Below are 17,035 nucleotides of genomic sequence, written 5' to 3' on the forward strand. Positions count from 1 at the left end.
TGTACATATATATGCAAAGTATTAAATTTTGTGGGATGAGGGTATCACGAATTTTATCCGAAATGAGATGCTCTGTATCTCGTCCCATTCTAATTACCATCCTGATTGGGCATCCCGATACACACCAATATACACTTGAGATGTCTTTACATACATACATACATACATACATACATACATATATATATATATATATATATATATATATATATATATGTATGTATGTATGTATGTATGTATGTATGTATGTATGTATGTATGTATGTATGTATGTATGTATGTATGTATGCAAGTGTGTATGTATATGTGTGTATGTATATATATGTTTATATTTGTATATATATATGTATATATGAATGCATGTATGTATGTATATGTATGCATGTATATATATGTATATATTTGTACATTCATACATACATACATACTTATATATATATATTGTTTTTTTTTACTTTATGTTCAAATTTTATTGCTCTATTTATTATTTAAACATATTTGAACTTTAAAAATAGTATATGTATAATAAACTAGTTCTATTTAAAATTAACATCATAATGTATTATGATCTTCCAAGTTATCGAAGATTCTTTCTTGATGACCAGGCAACGATCTTTTATAATTAATACTACATGAGTATTTAAGAATGCAAAAATATTGAAGTTTGTTGAAAAAAATGCCATCCATACTACTTGAGCTTTGTCACTTATGAAAATATAACTACTAATAGTATATAATAAATCATTTTCAATATGACACAATAGATTCGTTAATTTAAGAGAAAACATATCAAATTTATTACTAATCCCAGGTGGAATGCCTATAATGCTCATAAATATCTAAGTCCTACTCATATTCGAGATCTTGAATATGATGCCAATTTTGATATTGGGCTCATACATGTTGCTAGCCCATCTTGTATTTCATATTATCCAAAATAACCCTATTGATAATACATTGGTTAAGAGAATGGCCATTTTAGTTAAGATAATAAAAGGCAATACCATACCATGGCCCAAAAATATATTCATATAAAGATGAATACTGCATATGAGATTACTTCTCAGGATATGACCATTAGGAGTATACATCTAAATCATTCATACAAAGAAAAAGGCTAAAATATATACTTTAGCTATCTAATGCTCTAATAAATCTTATTCTGATTGATGACGATGATGAACTAACTTACTCAGACTCCAACCTACTTCTTAAAATATCTTGCTCCATCCATGCCATAAACTTTGAATATACCCAACCTCGATATTCCTCAGTTATTCTCAGTTTCTCGTGAAAACAATCCAAAATATCTACAACCTGTGTGCCACGTCTTCTTCTTTTTCTCCATCTATAGGCCAACAACTCCTCTTTATCCTATATCTAAATCTATGTTTAGCTCCATAGTCTTTGTCCTACGTAGCATGAGTGAAATATGCCTCCTCAGTAAAAAGACTAATCCTATATGCTACACCATCTCCTCCATTCTGACCATCATGATCATCAAGTCTATTATCACTCTTGCTATCATTATCATCATCTCTATCATCACGAGATGATCTAGCAAATCTAGAATCTGAGGACTCGGATGTCTCATTATCATCATCTCAAATATGCACATCATCAATTATCTCTATTCGATCAATTATTGACTTTTCTTTTGATTTAGATTTTCCATATCTCTCCTTAACTATAGCTCTCTGGCTCTCTTTTGAGCCCTGATTGGCCTTTACCCATTAACTTATCCTACTTGTACTATTAATCCCCATACTCTGGCAATCTTTGGAGATGATTTTTGTTTGATATCTTGAATTAAATATTTTGTGATCAAATCATTGATCAGAATCTTCAAATTATCTACTATCTGATCCACTAGTATCTTGCATTCCATTCTGAATGAGGGATAAATAAGAGATCGTCCATCGATCCACATCTCATACTCCTACCTCATGTGCTATTGTTTTGTATAATTGGAGAGGATCTCTTGGCTCATCCAACATCAGTGGGCTCCATACTTCCTGATCTACTACTTAGCTAAACATAGAATCCTTCTCATCATGATCATGGACAAAGTCCTCATTGAATGGGTCATCTTACCTATGCTCTTTCCTATCATTAATATACTTGAGCTTCAACCTCACATTATAGTGGACAAGGATCAGATCTCTCAATCTTTATGAGGTTAGGTGATTTCTGATTTTTCTATGGATCAAGGCAAAAATGTGCTCCAGTTGTACTTACATCCACTTGATAAGACGGTCTGTGATAAGATCTGAATGATAATCTTTCTTAGATTTAGTGTAGATGTGCCTCAATAGAGCTGCCATTCTCTTGCATTCAAAGAATATATATGTATGTAAATGCTTAAGTCCTTAGCTATATGTAGATACAAAGATAATAAAAAATAGTCCCATATTTATACCTGGTGACTTTTTAGATAATATTTGTATATTCCTTATTCTCCAAAGCTCTATTTTCTCCCTCGAAAAATTTTTTTCCTGCCCAATCAATATAGACTTCTCATTGAAGATTATTTAATTTATATAAATTAATATAATTCAAAAAAATATCAACAATCTTATTATGATAGGTATCTATTCTTTTATTATCTCACTTATAGCTTCTATAGCCAAGTCCATATTATTTTCTTGCCCATACACTATATTTCTTAGGGCTATCAGAAGCTTCTCATCCAAAGCAATATTATGGTCATACTGATATTCAAGATCTAAATAGTATGTTATATAAAAAATAAAAATAATATTGATTAAGAATAAAGATATTCATAACTTATTTGATAAAGGATAAATGAGAGTTAAGATTCAAACAAATTTTACATGTTAAGTGCAATCTTTTCTCATTTGAGTATCCCATATATCCTTAATGATATACACATATGGTGCTGCTTTCTTCTGTCCTGTTACTTCTATAATCTTTTGTTTATAGATAGATATCTGGAGATATACATAACCCATTTGAAGAAATTTTCTATGATCTACTATCTGCAGCACTACACACAATGGCTTTATTATCTTAATTACCTCAGAGTACCTAACCTAAAAATTATTACTCGATATAATACCCTTAACATATCATTCATCATTGGTCATTGTATATTTGGAAGTTCTCTATTCATCGGACATTATCATAGCCCTCAAATCTGGTTTATTATCAAGAAGGCTCTTCAATATTATGTAATTAGTGGCAAATCTTGTCAACCTTAGCCTAAGCAGTTCCTTTGTATATTTTTTTCTTACAAGAATAAGTACCAAGGCGTGATTATAGACGTATTTCAATATTTCTTATCCACTTTTTACTATAGATTTTATCTTAGGTAGCTGCCCAAAATCTTTCATCATCATGTCTATAGAATGTGCTATAGAAGGGGTTCAATATAGATGTTGATTTTTCAGCATCAGATCCTTTCTTGCTTTAATATAGTTTATCCCATTGTTTGTGACCACTTGAATGCTATATTCTTCACCAATCTCTTCAACTATATCTCTCATCAAGTCTAAAATATAATTAGAATTATGTATTTTATCTGAAGCATCAATTGAAGTATGAAAGATGGTCATCCTATTACAACAAGCTAGAAAGTTGATAATACTCCTCCTAATAGACTTTGACCAACCATCACACATCAATGTCACCCTATAAGTGTTCGGCTCTATTTTATAACTCTCAATCTAGGATTTAATATCTATGACCTACTATTGTAAATATGATCCATATATCTCATAAGGTTTAGGAGGATCAATATCTGGACCGACCATCTATGCTATGCTAATCATCAATTGAAAGTGCATATTTGCCACCACCTATGCTGGAACATGGCTACAATGAAATCAATTAACAATTTTCTTGTCCTTATTTATATAGCCATCAATTCTTAGTTGATTGGATAATAGATCTGAATATGCTATAGTGTCTAGAATATAATTGCTGGGATCTCTTAAACTCTTCTTCAATTTCTTCTCAAATATATTAAATAAAGACTTGATTGAAAATGATTCCATCCTCATGGACTGACTCCTTTATAGCCCAGTAGATTATAAATATAAACATGATTTTTCTACTGCACCAAGGCCACCACCTTTCTCAAATTGAGAGCATCTAAATTATGCTCTATCTCAATACCTCCTCATATTGTTATTGTTCCTATCGAGAGGCTTGAATAGCCTCTTATAGATAAGCTACCTCTAATCATCTAGATCGAAATAATTATCATCATCGTCCAAGTCTATATGCATATATGATTGAGATGTCCGACCATCAAATGCTTCCCTTCAAGTTTTGGATACTATCTACCACCTCTTTTTCTTTCTATAGATATTCTCTCATCATCACTCGAACCTTTATAAATATCTATGGATACTTCATGTCATCACTAAAGCCACCCACTAAGTATCGCTTCAGTTGGATGACTCCACCTTCTCTATTTTCTAGCCCACACTAATTACATGTCTATTGATGTTGGTCCTTTCTTGTTTTTTCTAAAATATTACCTAATATCCGGATCCTTCTATTACTTGCTATTGAGATTCATCTAGTTTAAAAAATATATATAAATTAATAATTATGAGTATCTAGAAATTCAATCTAAATTATCAAATATCCATACTTCTCTAAATTTATTATAATTTTTAATAATTTTGTTAATTTATATATGTATCTAGAAATTCAATTTAAGTTATCGAATATCCATACTTTTCTAAATTTATTATAATTTTGAATAATTTTGTTAATTCATATTAAATAATAATTTAAAATTTATTTAAATTTAAAAAATATTTGGAAATTTATATTATTTATATTCATTATTTTCATTAATTTTTTATATTTTTGAATAATTATTAATTAATATCAAAATTTATTTTCATTATTTTGAGTAATTACTAAAATTAATCAAAAGTAACTAGAAATTGGATTTAAGTTGTTTATGGTATATTCAGTTATCCATACTTTCTTATGTTTATGATTTTTTTCATAATTTTTAATTTTATAATTAATAAAATTTATTTTAATTATTTTATATAATTATTAAAATTTATAATATATAACTAGAAATTAGATTTAAGTTGTATACAGTATACACTTTATGCACTTTTTTTATATTTATTATATTTTTTTGTAACTTCTAAATATGAATTTTAGCATATAAATTATATCTTAAATAAAGAAAATCTCCTTACTGTAATTTACAATCATACAAGAAATTAATCTTTTTACCCCCTTTCTATTTACACTTCTAAGAGTTTGTGCTCTGTCTTCTCTTTAAAAGTATTATTTACTTTCTTTAACTTGGGTATTAGACTCTTAGTATCTTATTATTTCTAAGGAGAAATTATTACGTGGACTAATAGACTATTCCAATTCCCAAAGAGCACATATACAATACATAATAAGCATCCTCATTTGATCTTAGATTATTTGAATGTAAGAGGTAATATGGTAGGTGACTATTACACTGGTCCACTAGACCCAGTCCATTTAATAATTATACATTTCAAGGGACTAAAAAAAAATTGATCCTTAGTAAAATATTATAATGAAATATAAAATATTATAACTTAAACCTTAGTTTTATCATTTTTATTGGAGAAAATCTAAATAATTCTAAAATGACACGTTGCAACAATTTTTAAACCAACCATTAATTAGAGTGGTTGCAATTTTGACATCACTATCGTAATAAAAAATTAAAATATAGTAACAAAAATAATGGCAATAATTTTTTAAATAACAGTTTATTAATTAAAAAATATTTACAAGTTTGATGATAAATATAAAATATAGAAACAAAGGATGGGAGTGGGAATATCACTAGTGAGTCCCGTCATTTTCATTATGCGAGTTCTAAAAAATATGGAGTCATGGTTGGAGTTTTGATTTGAGCAATCTTCTTCTCCCTTTCTCTCCCTTCTAAAGTAAGGTCCCAAGGTTCAAGAACAATATCGCTATCATAATAGGGCTCTCAAGTTTCAGTGAATATTGTCTAGTCGTGAGAGATGGACTGTAAATTTAATATATGGCTATAACAGGAGGTTGTGGGATTGGGATCAAACTACACATTATGTGCCATTTATTTTTCGAACACATTGTTACTTCAAATCACGTCAAACCCATATGAATAATTTTTCATGTGATTTATCCTTCTTCGTATGAATAGATGGTATTATTACTATTTTAAATCGTATCGAGTGTTGACGATGCAAGAATCTTATCATATGGATAGTTTTTTTAAATTTTCTCTCTTTTCCATACATATATACTATCATTGTTGAATTTACCCCAAAAAATTACTCTTGTGACTCTTTCACCACTGGAATGATTTGTTTTTCATCTTGATATTTCAATGTGCACATGTTGTTGTTATTGTCGCATTCACCTTTCAATACATTTATGATATATTTTTTTTTTAGCTTTCTTTTCTTTGAGTGTCTCATCACCATTAGATCGGTTGTCACCATAGCAACATTGTGATCAATAGAGTCAGGAGGGTAGGGGTATCTTTCACATGAAAGAATATTCACCTTTCTTCGATTAGTGGATCACACAAACATTGTGACCTATACTGATGAATGAAAAACTTCAGAGTACTTTGAGAGTTGTGTGGGCACAATCCAATGGATGACATTGTAAAAGAAGATCAATCATTCCCTCATGCAAAAGATATAGCCCAAACGCACACAAAAAAAGGGCCTTAGGGCCATACTCATTAGCTCCATTGGTCCTCTCTCCTCCCTCCCTCTCAATTAACTCCTTGTAGGAAAATCTAAATGCCTCCCTCCTCCCTCCTTTCTCCTCCCTGACCAATCCTCCCTCTTGGCAAGAGCTACTCTCTTCGTAGGAAAATCAAAGTCAAAGGATAAAGGTCATGCTCCTCCCTCCCAGTGACGATGTTCATATGGACACATCAACAAAAAAAGAAAAAAAAGATCAGTACTCATTTAGTTATTCATTCTTCTTTCTCTTAGCAATGAATCAACCATTCAAAGCATTATCCACAAAAGAAAAAAAAAATAGGACACATTCTGATCGAGATGGTCATACCGACATGCGATCCGGCTAGGATGAAAGCAGGATGATTGAGATGGAGATCAGAAGTAGGTTCCAGAGCTCCACACCTATCCTAAGTGCCAGGATCTTAATGGAATTGGATGGGATGGCCCTCATCCTACCAGGACTTCGATTGTTGTATGTATATGTATACATATATATACATACATACGTACATATGTACATCAATATTAATTGGGGTGCGGGATGCAACTTGAACTAAGTTAACCTAAACTATTTATACTTTTCACTCAATTTGGACAAATATAAACAACTAACTTGGCTTGAGTTGAAAAATATTATCCTAGTTTCAAACAAAGGTAGGTTTGGGTCAAAAACTTTGTTAATGTAACTTAATCCATGTTAAGATTTGATGCCTCGAGATTCAGTTCACATTGAGCCCACAGCAAGGTTTGCGATGAAAAATGGAGTCCAACGAGACCAAGATCACCTGAAACGGAGCTCGGATGGAGGAGATACGAGCTTTTGAAGTCGGTACGAGATTCGAGGTGGTGGAGAACCGCCGGCGACCGGCGGCGGGTGGCCCGGCGCGGCCGCAGGCGGCGGCGCGCGGGACGCGCGATCCAGGCCCGCGTGGGATGCGTGACCCAGGCCCGCGGCCCATGCGGGCGGGAGGCCCAGCCGGGCGCGCGGACCCGCGCGCGGGAGCAGGCCGGCCCTGCTGGCCCTGTTCTCCGATCCACCATGGACCGGGCGGTCCATGGCTGGGCCTGTGGACCGCGTGGGCATTTTCCACGTGTTTCTCGCGGTCCACGGCACTATTTCATGGACCGGAGCACGATCGGATGGCCCAGAGAGATTGTGGTCTTAATCCGATGGTCCAGGGATTTTTTGGCTTTATTTAGGACTCTCTAATCAAGTTTAAACCTAGTTTTAACCCTTTAAAAGCCTGTGCGTGGAACAGTAAAGGGTGTGGTTTGGATTTGCACCATACGAAGCCCGTACGAACCCGAGAAGAGACAGAGAGGCGAGAGTACTGAGAGAGAAGGAGCAGGAGGCTCCTGGACAGCGGTCGCCAGGCACTTCAGGGGTTCAGGGGGGGTCTTCAAGAGAGAGAGAGCTTTTGTGAGGAGAACTTCAGGTGAGAGAGAATTGGGTGTACAAGGGTTGAGGGTGAGGTCTCCTCTTGTAAAATTTTTTTTTATAGTGAAGTTTGCATGTCCCGTGGAGGCGAGCCCTTTTGTGGCTGATCCACGTATTTTGATTATTTTTCTTTTATTTTGTTTCTTCTTTCTTCCTGCTGCATCACGTGATACTAAAAAGATCTTGGGAGGTGGTGTCCTGACCAGACATCCACCCAATAAGTGGTATCAGAGCAAGGTGGTACAAGGACGCAGATTGCAGCGGTGGTGAGCAAGACTGAAGATGGAGAAGACAGGAACAATCAAGATGGAGATCAACAAGTTCGATGGTAAGAGCAATTTCTCCTTGTGGCAGGCAAGGGTGAAGGACGTGCTCATCCAACAGGGGTTGATCGAAGCTCTCTTGTGCGATGAGAAGCCGACCACCATGGAGGTGCGGGATTGGAAATGGCTACAGATGCAGACGGTGAGTACCATCCGCATGTACCTGACGAATGAGGTGGTGATCCATGTGCTGAGTGAGACTTCCCCGACGGTGCTGTGGTCAAAGCTCGAGGAGTTGTACATGGCGAAGTCTCTCACCAACACTTTTTTCCTCTAGAGGCAGTTTTATCAACTGCGGATGACTGAGGGACAGAGCGTGCAGGAGCATCTCAGCCACTTCCAGAAGATCCTCACCGACCTTCTCAGCATTGGCGAGAACGTTGAGGAGAAGACCAGGGCGCTGGTTTTGCTGGCGTCGCTTCCCCCTTCGTACGAGTCCTTGATGACTACTCTTCTAGTGGGGAAGAGCACTATCAAGATAGACGAGGTCACCGCGGTGATACTCCAGAACGAGGTTCTCAGGAGGGAGAACCCAGCTTCAAGCTCAGGTGGCGGTAGCTCAGCTTTGGTGGCTTCTGGAAGAGTAGGAGGCGGTAGATAGAGCGACAGGAGATCGCAACGAGGGCGGTCTAAGTCCAGGAGGGACTTGAGCAAAATCAGGTGTTACCGGTGTGAGGAGTTGGGGCATCTAGCCAGAGATTGCCCTCAATTGAAAAATCAGACGGTGGCTGCTGTAGCGACGGCCGACAGTGATTTAGATGGAGATATCCTGGAGATATCTGACGAGGTATCTACTTCTTTCCAGCAGTGGATATTAGATTCTGCATGCCCCTATCATGTATATTGCAGAGAGGAGCAGTTTGACTCCTTGGAGAACAGTGAGGGCACTGTATATCTGCCGGATGGATCGAGCTATGCGATCAGAGGCATTGGGACGGTCAGCTGGAGGACACATGACGGTGCAGTGAGGAGATTGGGGGAGGTCCGATATATATCCGATTTCAGACGGAATCTTATCTCACTTAGCAGACTGGATTCGAGAGGCTATAGGACGGTAGTTGGTGGAGGAATCCTGAGGGTGCTACGCGGCGATAGGATTGTGCTGGAGGGGAAGAAGGGGAGCAGAGGATATTATTACCTGACAGGGAGCCCAGTGCGAGGTGGAGCTTCGGGAGCCAGGTGGAGTCCAGAGCGAGGTGGAGCTCCAGGAGGCGGATCGGGCACGAGACAGGAGACTCGGGAGGACGAGAGACGACGTCGCAAGGTGAGATTCCTATTGCCGCAGGACGATGCCCCGAGCAGGTCTCAAGTCAGGAGGAGCACAGCATACGATGAAGATGGGATCGAGCAGCCTGGCTCGACTCCCATGTTTGCTCATCTATGATCAGCAGGCGATTGCCCCAGGGCATGGGGGCGAGGAGATCCAGAAGCTCTCAGAGTTTGGAAGAGGCCGAATATCGAGTCGAGATGGAGATTGTTAGGATTTGATGCCTCGAGATTCAGTCCATATTGAGCCCACAGCGAGATTCATGGTGAAAAATGAAGTCCAACGAGACCAAGATCATCTGAAACGGAGCTCGGATGGAGGAGATACAAGCTTTTGAAGTCGGCACGAGATTCGAGGCGGTGGAGGACCGCCGGCGACCGGCGGCAGCGACAGGGCCGCAGGCGGCAGCGTGCGGGACGCGTGACCCAGGCCCGCGCGGGACGCGCGACCCAGGCCCGCGGCCCACGCGGGCGGGAGGCCCAGCCGGGCGCGCGGCCCAGGCGCGCACGGGCCCGCGCGCGGGAGCGGGCCGGCCCTGCTGGCCTTGTTCTCCGGTCCACCATGGATCGGGCGGTCCACGGCTGGGCCTGTGGACTGCGTGGGCATTTCCCACGCGTTTCTCGCGGTCTACGGTACTATTCCGTGGACTGGAGCGCGATCGGACGGCCTAGAGAGATTGCAGTCTTGATCCGACGGTCCAGGGGGTTTTTTGGCTTTATTTAGGACTCTCTAATCAAGTTTAAACCTAGTTTTAACCCTTTAAAAGCCTGTGCGTGGAACAGTAAAGGGTGTGGTTCGGATTTACATGCTCTGTGGAGGCGAGCCCTTTTGTGACTGATCCACGTATTTTGATTGTTTTTCTTTTGTTTTATTTTTTCTTTCTTCCTGCTGCATCGCGTGGTACTGAAAAGATCTTGGGAGGTGGTGTCCTGGTCAGACATCCACCCAACAATCCAATAAAAAAACATCTATTTAAGATTCAAACATATCAATTAATGAAAATTTTCTACAAACTCTAAAAATTGAGGATTAGCAAGGATATGGTGCAACTTGGACAACACTATCCAAGATAGGCCATCTATATCGATATAATCTAAGCGTGACATGATTTAATTTAATTGAATCAAGACTACAATTTTGATTTAGGTCAAATCAACCGGGAGGCATCATCATGCCATCAATGGCATTCACCTCCATGAAGTTTTCTTATAGCCTTGGCTAACTCATCTAAACAAACATTAAGGGATTGCCTCCATTTCTTTTGTCAGCCCAATTATCTAGTGACTCGAACCCATTGCCCAATAGTTTGGAACCATTAGGATGACCGGCCTAGACTAGTCAACCCATATAGCACTTTTTTGATTAGTTAATTATATGAAACTATACGTGACAATCTTTTCCATCCAACCTCATGATTTGCTTGTCACAATTGGCCTTCCTCGTGAAAGAATGGCCCACTTATTACCTAAGTTCTACTCAATCCTATTGGATCCTCCTTGACCTCAGTATTTTCTATTATGGAGCCCATATAATTAACAAAGATTGGGATATAGAATGATCCTGATTCTGATACCACTTATCAAGGTCTCGCGATCTAATAGCTTAAAATATTAAGAGCATGACCGGCCTAGGCTAATAAACTTATGTTGTACCTCTTTTATTAGTCAATATGGGATTGTCACACTAGACGCTGTCATATGTAGACATGTGCACAAATATAACACCTCTCATGTGCAACTAGACAATGTCTATGAAGAGATAATTGAATCAAAACATACAAAAATTAGGATAATAGATAATCAAGATTAATTAAATAAATAATTGAACTAGAAGGAAATTTATGACCTTCGACAAATTTGAATTTAGATATCAAGTTAATTAATCAATTATTTCCAAAAACTTAAGCTAATCTAAAATGAGTGAGCAATATAATAGACTTAACAGGCTTAAATTCCAATACATAAATATTGAAGCATCTATATGTTATCTTTATTGTGCTGATAAAAAAAGGTGCCAGTAAAGAGTGTGTTTTGCATGACACTCAACTATCTTACCACATGTAGGTTCCTCAACCAAACTATTTATGAGAACTAAATTTACAATCTATGCATAAAATTACTTTTGTTGTGTGAACTATTTCAACATACCAATATAATTAAATTTTTGTACTGCCTCCTTATTATGTGATTATCACTAAGAATAATGGATGCATCAAAGCACATCAAGGTGGATCATCCAGATCCCATATTTTTGATACATCCTCATCATATAACTAGGGCCTTCATAACCTGAGGGTTGAGATGAGGGTCATTCCAGTTTTAATTGGTGTATTTACCTTGTTTCACTCTCAACAAAATGAAATTAGAGAAAGCTAAAGTATGATGGGTGTGTCTAACGAAAAGGTATATGTTAAAAAAATACTATTATTAGGGAGAGAGATGGTCAAATATCTTATTGACCAAGTTGGATGTCTCATCATTTACACACACATATTTATATAGAGAGAGAGAGATCTAGAGAGAGAGATTGTATGGACTTGGCTACGGTTGAATCGATCACCACTCAGATTTGATGGGCCTAGATAGGATAATAGAGATCTTATATTGATGATCTGAGGTGTTAGATTTGATATACTATCTTTAATCTTTTTATAGATAAAAATCATATAATTTGTAGACTCTTGATCTATGCATTAACTAATCAAAAAATATATGTAATTTAATTTTATTTAAATTATCTATTTTTTTAATTACTCGATGCATAAATTAGGACCTTCAAATCAAATAATTTTTTTTATATATAAGTAATTTAAAAATTATAGATTATATCCAACAGCTTAAATTTTTGAAACGAGAACTTCATTATCCAATATAGATCCTACTAGATTTGAGTGGAGATCTACTCAAATATAGTCAAATCTCACTCTCTCTCTATTTATATAGAGAAAGAGGGAGGGCACTTTAACCATCATCCAATACACAGGATACATACCTCTAAAAATGATATTACGGTCATTAAAGACTTGTGATTATCCTTATAAAAAGAAAATGACTTATGATTGTAAACAGAGATGAAGTCTTCAATCACCTCAAATTGCGCTGTGATTGCAACCTATTTTTCAACCTAAGGATTAACACTCTGATCAGCTTTCCTTTAAGCACGGAAATACCTACTACCTTGTTGGCATTAGATGACAACTACCCCTTCAGAAAAAAAAATTCATACACGCCAAAGTTCCACGTCCCCATATCAGCTTCTTGGACCATTCTTGTTGGTGATCATTCTAAACTACTTTATTGAAGTAATTAAGTATAAACCTGAGATATTATAAAAAGCAAGACATTCTATCCGAGCCAGGATCGAACTTTTAATAATAATTTAGTACAATTTCAAGTCATTCAAATTATATCAATAAATAATGTTTTATACACTTAGTTGAAAGAGAAGGATATATAGAGGAAGCCGACGGTCAATCATGTGAGTCGACCCCACGACTGCATCAAATGGAAACTTCTGGCCACCGACGCATCATCCATAAAAAAGGTTCCGGTCTTTTGACGGTATCCAAGATGCTCTTCCCATCGTCCCCTTTTCCCCTCTCCCTTTCTTCTTTCCTCCGGGAAAGGAAGAAAAGGAAAGGAAAAAAAAAAAAAAGACCCAAGCCGAGAGAAAACTTTTACGGTCCAGCAGATCTTTCTCCGGCCTAACCGGTAGAAAGAAGGTGGAGGGCTTACAAAGTCAAATTCATAGGTCGCAAAAGTCCCCAACCAATTTGAAATTTCCCAAACTTTTCTCCTCCTCTTCACTAAAAATATCATTCATTGTTTTCCTTAGACTGGGGAAGTTTACTTGTTACCACCCACGTTATTTTAGCCAGGACGGATGAGAAAAAGTCATCAAAAGGTTAGGTGCGGATGGGACGAGAAAAGGACGGGAGGTAGCCTCAACCCCGCGTTATTCTCTTTTCTCCACTGCCGCTTGAGAACTTTGGAAGCGGACAAGGGACGGTGACGGCCGTGTGGGGGCGAGGGATGGTTGCCACGTGTCCATCTAGCCACCCTCGGTCTAAGAAGAAGCTTCTACTTGGAACGACCCAAGGCCCAAATCAAGAAGGGAAGGGAAGAGAAGAAAGCCGAGGCCAAAGCTAATTAAAGCGACTGCGATCCCTTCCCCCACCCACCCAAGTTCTTAAGGTGCGCAGCCTTCCTTCTCCTGGGATCTCCTATTGAGACCGCTGCTGTACTCTGCTAGCTGTTATGGTTCCTTCGATGGCCGAGGAGACGCTGGTGGTAGTGGATTTGCCCTTCGTGTGAGATCGTGCAGGTCTCTCTTAGTTGGGTGGGCAGGAGGGGACGGGACATGGAAGGAGAGAAGGGTGAGGGATTCAGCATTGGAATCGGAGCGAGAGGTGGTGGGTGCTGCCACTGGGTGATCATCAGCGGGTTCTACTGCTGGGACTGGGAGTTCTTGACGGCTCTCCTCCTCTTCTCGCGCCAATACTAATCATCTTGTTTTCATCCAGTTTTCTTCTTTTCCCTTTTTTTTTGTTCCTTTTCTTTTTGAAGAAAAATTTAAAAGGAGGGGAGAAGGAGATTTGTTAGATTTTGTTTGTTTGTTTTAGTGAAGGGATTAAGAAGGGGAGGGGATGGCGGCACCAAAGGGTGGTCGACAGAATAATAATAATAATAATAGTAGTAATAATGGTGGGAATGGTAGGAGTCTGGGAGGGCCGGCGCCGTTCTTGACGAAGACGCACCAGATGGTCGAGGACAGGAGGACGGACGAAGTGATATCGTGGGGGGAGAACGGGAGGTCGTTCGTGGTGTGGAAGCCCGTGGAGTTCGCAAGGGATCTCCTTCCGGTCCACTTCAAGCACAACAACTTCTCCAGCTTCGTCCGCCAGCTCAACACCTACGTACGCTCGCTCTCTCTCTCTCTCTCTCTCTCTCTCTCCATCATCCACCTCTTCGTTTCTATGCTATTTTAGCTGTTAAATTTGTGCACGCATGATCTTGTGGAGCATTAGTAGTGCATGATTCGTTTGATGGATCTAGAAATTTGATATAAAAAATTATGGACCGTGGTACTTGTAACACGACTCTTCACGATTAGGTTTTTGTTGAATTAACGGAGCGGGTTGGTTGATCAGCTCAGCTGAGAATTCCAGTAATCCTTTTTTTTTTTTTTTTTTTGAAGGAAGAGAATTCCAGTAATCGCTAGGCTTGAAATAAGGGTTGGGATTCTTCTAAAAATAAAAAAATAAAATAAGGGTTAGGAATGCTACGGATGTAGTGGCATTCTATTACGTTTGTGTCGCGTCATGCTATGGTGTGCACCACCCACTGGTATTCGTTTGGCTCGGATTTATCGGGTACAATTACGTGTCAGCTGGGTGGTGCTTCCGGCTTTTTTCCGTGTTTTTTTCCCTCGATCTCTGCCACATAATCCGAAAATTAAATGAGAACTCTGTATCATAATATGAGGACCAAATTTGTCTTTTCGCACAAAGAACGTCATAACAGTACAGAGTCCCCCCAAAGGATGCCTTCAACTAATTTTGAGCTGTTCGACACCTCGACGTAACGTAGATTAGATGGAAACTCATTCATTACCTGCCGTGTCAAATGGCTAAAGTGGGACGTGCACTAAAAGTAGGGATGGTGGCGTTGGTGGTTTGCGAGTCTAAGCAGGCAATCAAATTCTGTCTCCATTACCTCGTTGTTGGACTAGACGAAGAACGTTTTTGTCTTTCTCACTAGACTCGCAACCTGCTACTGTTTGGCACGTCCACAGCGCAATGGAGAGCCGTTCTCTGTTTGCAACGAAACAGCACATCTGAACAGCTTTGACCCACCAACAAACAAAAAAATTATCGGTGACCCCAGCTGAAAAGAAACCACCACCCACCCAGGTTTTGAAAAAAAAAAAAAAATGTACGATTCTAGCCAGCTGCACGTATCCTGTGCCGTCTTTATTAAGCACGTCAGGTACTGGACTCTTTCAAGGGTATTTTAGTTTGTCCTTCTAACGTAAAAATTTGGCTCCACGGCTTGCCAGGGCTTCCGCAAGGTGGTGCCGGACAGGTGGGAGTTCGCCAACGAGAACTTCCGGCGAGGGGAGCGAAGGCTTCTTTGTGACATCCGCCGGAGAAAGGCTGCGCCGCCGCAGGCCCTGCCGGCCGGAAAATCCAACGCCGGCCATGGGAACCACCCTCCTCTACCTTCGTCAACTTCCAACTCCGGCGAAGTCCACAGCTCCTCCTCCACCTGCTCCCCTCCGCCGCCGCCGCCGCCGCCGCCGACGCTTCCATCGCAACAGCTTCTGGACCTGACCAACGAGAACGAGAAGCTCAAGAAGGACAATAAGATGCTGAGCAGTGAGCTGGCACAGGCCAAGCAGCACTGCAAAGAGCTCCTTGGCTTCCTCTCGAAATTTATGGACGTCGGCGAGCTCAACATTGCTCCTTTAATGCAGGAAAATGGACTGACGGAAGCAAGCATATGGAGAGATGAAACAAAGAAGAAAAAAGACGTGGAAGAGGAGATGGGAAATAAAGAAGAGGGTCTGAAGCTTTTCGGTGTCTTGCTGAAGCGTTTTGAGGGAGAAGAGAGCAAGAAGCGCAGGAGGGAGAAGAGGGGGCGGTGTGACGAAGGAGGAGAGGGGTGTGGGGCTGGGGAGAAGCCCATGAAGATGGGCTTCGTGGCGCCGTGGATGGGGACGTCGACGCCGGTGCAGAAGGGAAGCAGCAAGGTCTGCAACTGAACGGGAACATTTTAGTTGATTGGTAATAATTCTATATCTAGGCATCTGAGTAACTTGGAAATGACTGTATAATACTGTGTAGTTGTAGAGTAATGGAATAGATGGTGGAGCTCAAGGAATGCTCCAATATTTTCTTCCAAGTTAATTAAAGGGATGGAGTGTTTAATGCATGAGATAGGGTGTGAAGTTGCACCACATACCAGTGTTTATCAGTTGGTTTATTGCATATATAAAACAATGCTCGTTTTATTGGGTGCTTGTGAGGATATCTTCCTATGGCTTTTATCCGAATAATTCCCCCTCTTCTTATATCTAGCTTGCAGCATGGCCCGAGGCTGTTGTCAGATTGAGATCCCCGTCCGTTATATCTTGTACTGTAATCTTACTGGGGCATGTAACTGTTGGTGCTCAGGAAAGCGGACTTTGTCTGTTTGCAAGAAATGAGAGACATGTAATGGGAATTGGTCGAGGATTTTTCTTTTTTCAAAAAATATATGCCAGTCTCAGAGTCCGGATCCTT

At 39.3% G+C, this 17,035-nt stretch overlaps 1 protein-coding gene across 1 annotated transcript; it reads left to right on the forward strand.

Annotated features, from left to right (window-relative positions):
- Positions 1-13,880: 13,880 nt before the first annotated feature.
- LOC105060902 (heat stress transcription factor B-1) lies at positions 13,881-16,770 on the forward strand. Its single transcript, XM_010944764.4, has 2 exons — positions 13,881-14,668; positions 15,811-16,770. The coding sequence occupies exons 1-2, from the start codon at positions 14,399-14,401 to the stop codon at positions 16,513-16,515; spliced, it is 975 nt and encodes a 324-aa protein (XP_010943066.1). The 5' UTR covers positions 13,881-14,398; the 3' UTR covers positions 16,516-16,770.
- The last annotated feature ends 265 nt before the right edge of the window (positions 16,771-17,035 follow it).

The sequence above is a fragment of the Elaeis guineensis genome, chromosome 13, assembly GCF_000442705.2.
Source record: "Elaeis guineensis isolate ETL-2024a chromosome 13, EG11, whole genome shotgun sequence".
NCBI lineage: Eukaryota > Viridiplantae > Streptophyta > Magnoliopsida > Arecales > Arecaceae > Elaeis > Elaeis guineensis.

Coding starts and splice junctions, on each gene's coding strand:
- LOC105060902 (XM_010944764.4), top strand. CDS start 14,399: ATGGCGGCACCAAAGGGTGGTCGACAGAATAATAATAATAATAATAGT. Junction 14,669..15,810: donor TCCGCCAGCTCAACACCTAC/GTACGCTCGCTC, acceptor ACGGCTTGCCAG/GGCTTCCGCAAGGTGGTGCC.